At 37.8% G+C, this 3,621-nt stretch overlaps 1 protein-coding gene across 1 annotated transcript in view; it reads right to left on the reverse strand.

Annotated features, from left to right (window-relative positions):
- FIG4 (FIG4 phosphoinositide 5-phosphatase) overlaps window positions 1–3,621 on the reverse strand; it is a 135,794-nt gene that overhangs the window by 61,172 nt on the left and 71,001 nt on the right. The window contains exons 12-13 of the mRNA XM_011952884.1: window positions 1,967–2,085; window positions 181–226 (exon numbers count right to left, since the gene is read on the reverse strand). Of these exons, the coding sequence (XP_011808274.1) occupies window positions 181–226; window positions 1,967–2,085 (165 nt within the window). The remainder of the gene's footprint in view (window positions 1–180; window positions 227–1,966; window positions 2,086–3,621) is intronic.

Raw genomic sequence — 3,621 nt, forward strand, 5'->3', positions numbered from 1 at the left:
CGCGCCCAGCCAGCTACATATTTTTCACAAGCATTAAAGACTAGAAGTAAGACTTTCAACAATCATTCTCAAATAATAATTCTGCATTAAATAAGATACAGGTCTCTACATGAACGCTTACAGAAAATGTACAGTATACAATGGATATTCTGTTCATTATGAGTATAATATTGTGTATACCTGCAGGCGACCAGTGGGAATCACACATCCTCCTAGTTCATTCCACCTATGTTTAAAAATAAACACTTTTTAAAAAGTTAATGGCAGAATAAATATTTATTTTCGGTACCAGCTCCTTGTTATGAATCATAGAATTAAACTAATAGAGCTGAAGCCTCCTGAAAAATCAGCTGATCCTGCCTACTCTTATTTTTTCAGGTAAGTGAACATGCAAATGACTGAGGCGGACTGCTTACCACACTCTCCTCAAAGAGAGTCCAGGAAAGGGGCATTTTAATTTGCCCGAGTGCCCACTCTGGCATTTTTTGTTACCCATGCTCAACCAAAATCTCCCTTGCTTTCATTCAAACCCACTTACTGTTGGGTCTCTATACACATGAGTAACAATCATAGAGTATCCTTCTAATAAAATCTTCCAAGTCTTAGCCTTTCCAACTCAACATTACGATTTTCTACCTCCCCCAGCTTTTATTCATGGAGGTTTTGTTATATTTCTTTGGTTGGTTTTGCAGATTTCCTTTTAGAGACTACTTATTTTCTCCATGTGCAATGAATACATAGGAATATGTTTTGTTATGAAATACTATAGATGATATTAATATTTTAATTATTTAAAAGAAGGTGCTGTGCAGAAAAGAGTTAACCTAATAGGCCTAACTGCTATCCTCAGAAAGTCCTGCTTATAAGGTTGACCCTTGGCCAACGTCTGGGAACTTAAATTTCAGGAGGGTTTCCACCATTCCCAGAACTGATAAGAGTGACTCACTGTGCTGAAATGGTTTGTAGAAATAATATGGTTTTTCCTGAATACCTTCTTTCCCTCTGGAAGTCAAGAATTTTGGCATATGCCACGCAGAGGCTACCTATGTGACCAGCCTTCAGTAAAAAAACAAAGTCTCCAACATGCTTCCTTGGCTGGAACATTTCATCCATGCTTCACAACCTGTTTCTTGGGGGAATTAAGTGTGTTCTATGTGACTCCACTGAGGAGAAGACTCTGGAAGCTTGTGCCTGGTTTCCTCTGGACTTTACCCCTTTTGCCTTTTCCCTTTGTTAACGTCATTTTATGTCCTTTCACCATAATGAATTATAGCCAGAATACAATAAGCTGAGTCCTTTCAGTTATCCTAGTGAATTACTGAATCTGGGAGTGGTCTTGGGGGTCCCCTGTCATGGGTACCCTAAATTCAAACAATAAACAAGTGCAAACAATGCAAACTATAACAAAGGGATTACTTCCAAAGACATTACACTAGTAGTTAGTTCTTTTCTGTTGTCTTATCATTGTAGTTAACTACATTAACTGAAAATAAAATGCCAGAAATATATAGTATTGGTTTCTTAAAAGATAAAGCATAAATCCTTGATCTGAAGAAGCTCCCAAAATAGTAATGAAAGGTTTGTGAGCAAATAACCATAATACAATAATAAATACTATTTTTATAAAAATGTTAGTATATAATCTATAAGAAAAAAAGTCTGTTTCTATTCAATACTGAAAAATAGAGTTCACTGTTGAAAATTTTACTTACAGAAATATTGTATCCAACATTTGTTCTATGAAGCAAGAGATACAGATCCCATGGCTTACATCTCAAGGTATGTAGGTAACCAACAAAGGAATTCCCATGCCCCAGTGAATATTCAGTACTCAGTCATGTGAGCAGTGTGCCTCCCCCCAGGACTAAATTCATCCAATTTCCAAGTAGTACAAACTGCTCATATTCAGAATACCCATAAGAGCAAAAATCATGATTTATTATAAGTTTTAAAATACCATACATACTTTTCATCCGGCCGCAAAATGCTACAGTAGGAATCAGGGCGGTTTACAAAGAAACCTGTTTTCTTCACCACACTTTCTGCAATCACATTCAGTCGATCAAGAACATTACACAGCTTGCTGAGGAGAGGAGGAAGAATGAGAAAAGTGAGAAGAAGCCAAGTTTTAATATATATTTATCCTTATTCTAAAGCCAGTAAAGTCTATAGCAATGATATTTAAGGATGTAATTTTTTAAATCTCTTGGCTGGTACTTGATAGAAACATGTAAAAATGTCTAGAATATAATGTGTACTCAGTAACCAGCAACATTTGATATGAAAGAGACACAAAAGACCTGTAACTTAGTATCAAATATTGGTGATCCTTAATCTTGGCGTATAACATCCCTGCCTGAGCTTTCTCCAAAGCCTTTCACTCCTCAAGAGTTGTCAAGTCAAAATACATTCATAAAATGGCTGTGAAAAAAGCACCATGCACAGTGCAGGTAGCAGAGAAGAAAAAAACTGGAAAATAATATGAATGGCAGCTGGGTGCAGTGGCACTCAGGCCTATAATCCCAGCACTTTGGGAGGCCAATGCAGGCGGATCACTTAAGGTCAGGAGTTTGAGACCAGCCTGGCCAACATGGTGAAACTCTGCCTCCACTAAAAATACAAAAAAATTAGCTGGGCGTGGTGGCAGGTGCCTGTAGTCCCAGCTACTCAGGAGGCAGGAGAATGGCGTGAACCCGGGAGGTGGAGCTTGCAGTGAGCGGAGATTGTGCCACTGCACTACAGCCTGAGAAACAGAGCGAGAGTCCGTCTCAAAAAACAAAAACAAAAACAAAATTAGCCAGGCACAGTGGTGCATGACTGTAGTCCCAGCTACTCAGGAGGCTGAGGCAGGAGAATCACTTGAACCCAGGAGGCGGAGTCTGCAATAAGCTGAGATCATACCACTGCACTCCAGCCTGGGCAACAGAGCAAGACTATGTTTAAAAAATAATTAAAAAATAATATGAATGGCAACAACTTGTAACCAAACTTATATTCTGGGAAAGTGTGTGTGTATCTAACTGTATAAAATGATTTAGAAAAAAGTACAATAAGTACAAAACGATATAGTAACATTTTAAAAAATAAGACCTTAAGTAAACCTAGAGCTTGTATGATCGTGCAGTAAGTGAACAAAAAGACAATGCAAGATTTAACAAAAGTAAGTTCCTTAGAAGAGATGAGTTTTGAATCAGATCTTGAAAGATAAAAGAGAGGTGGGAAAGCATCCCAGGGAGGGTGAAGAATAGGAATGGAGGCTTAGGATAGGACTTTGGCTGCTACATTTGTGGCAGAGCATGAAGATTCAGTTTTCTGGAAGAGAATAGCCCTTGGGATAAATAAAAAGTGATCGCATTCTGAAGACAATCAGATGATGAGGCTTTGACGCTACACTAGGGAGTCTGGATCTACTATATACAGTCAGGAATTATCACAGGTTCATCCACGAGTGACATCTGAGAAAGTGTTTAAATAGTGAGACAGATGATACAGAAAAAAGTAAAACTAATGTCTTTATGGAATAGTGGTAGAAATGTTCTGAAACGACTAGATATTTCAAAGAAGTTGCAAATGGTATCTACGATAGGCAAAATAAATAGATAGATAGATAGATAGATAAAA

This window comes from Colobus angolensis, unplaced genomic scaffold, assembly GCF_000951035.1.
Source record: "Colobus angolensis palliatus isolate OR3802 unplaced genomic scaffold, Cang.pa_1.0 Scaffold35, whole genome shotgun sequence".
NCBI classification, from domain to species: Eukaryota; Metazoa; Chordata; class Mammalia; order Primates; family Cercopithecidae; genus Colobus; species Colobus angolensis.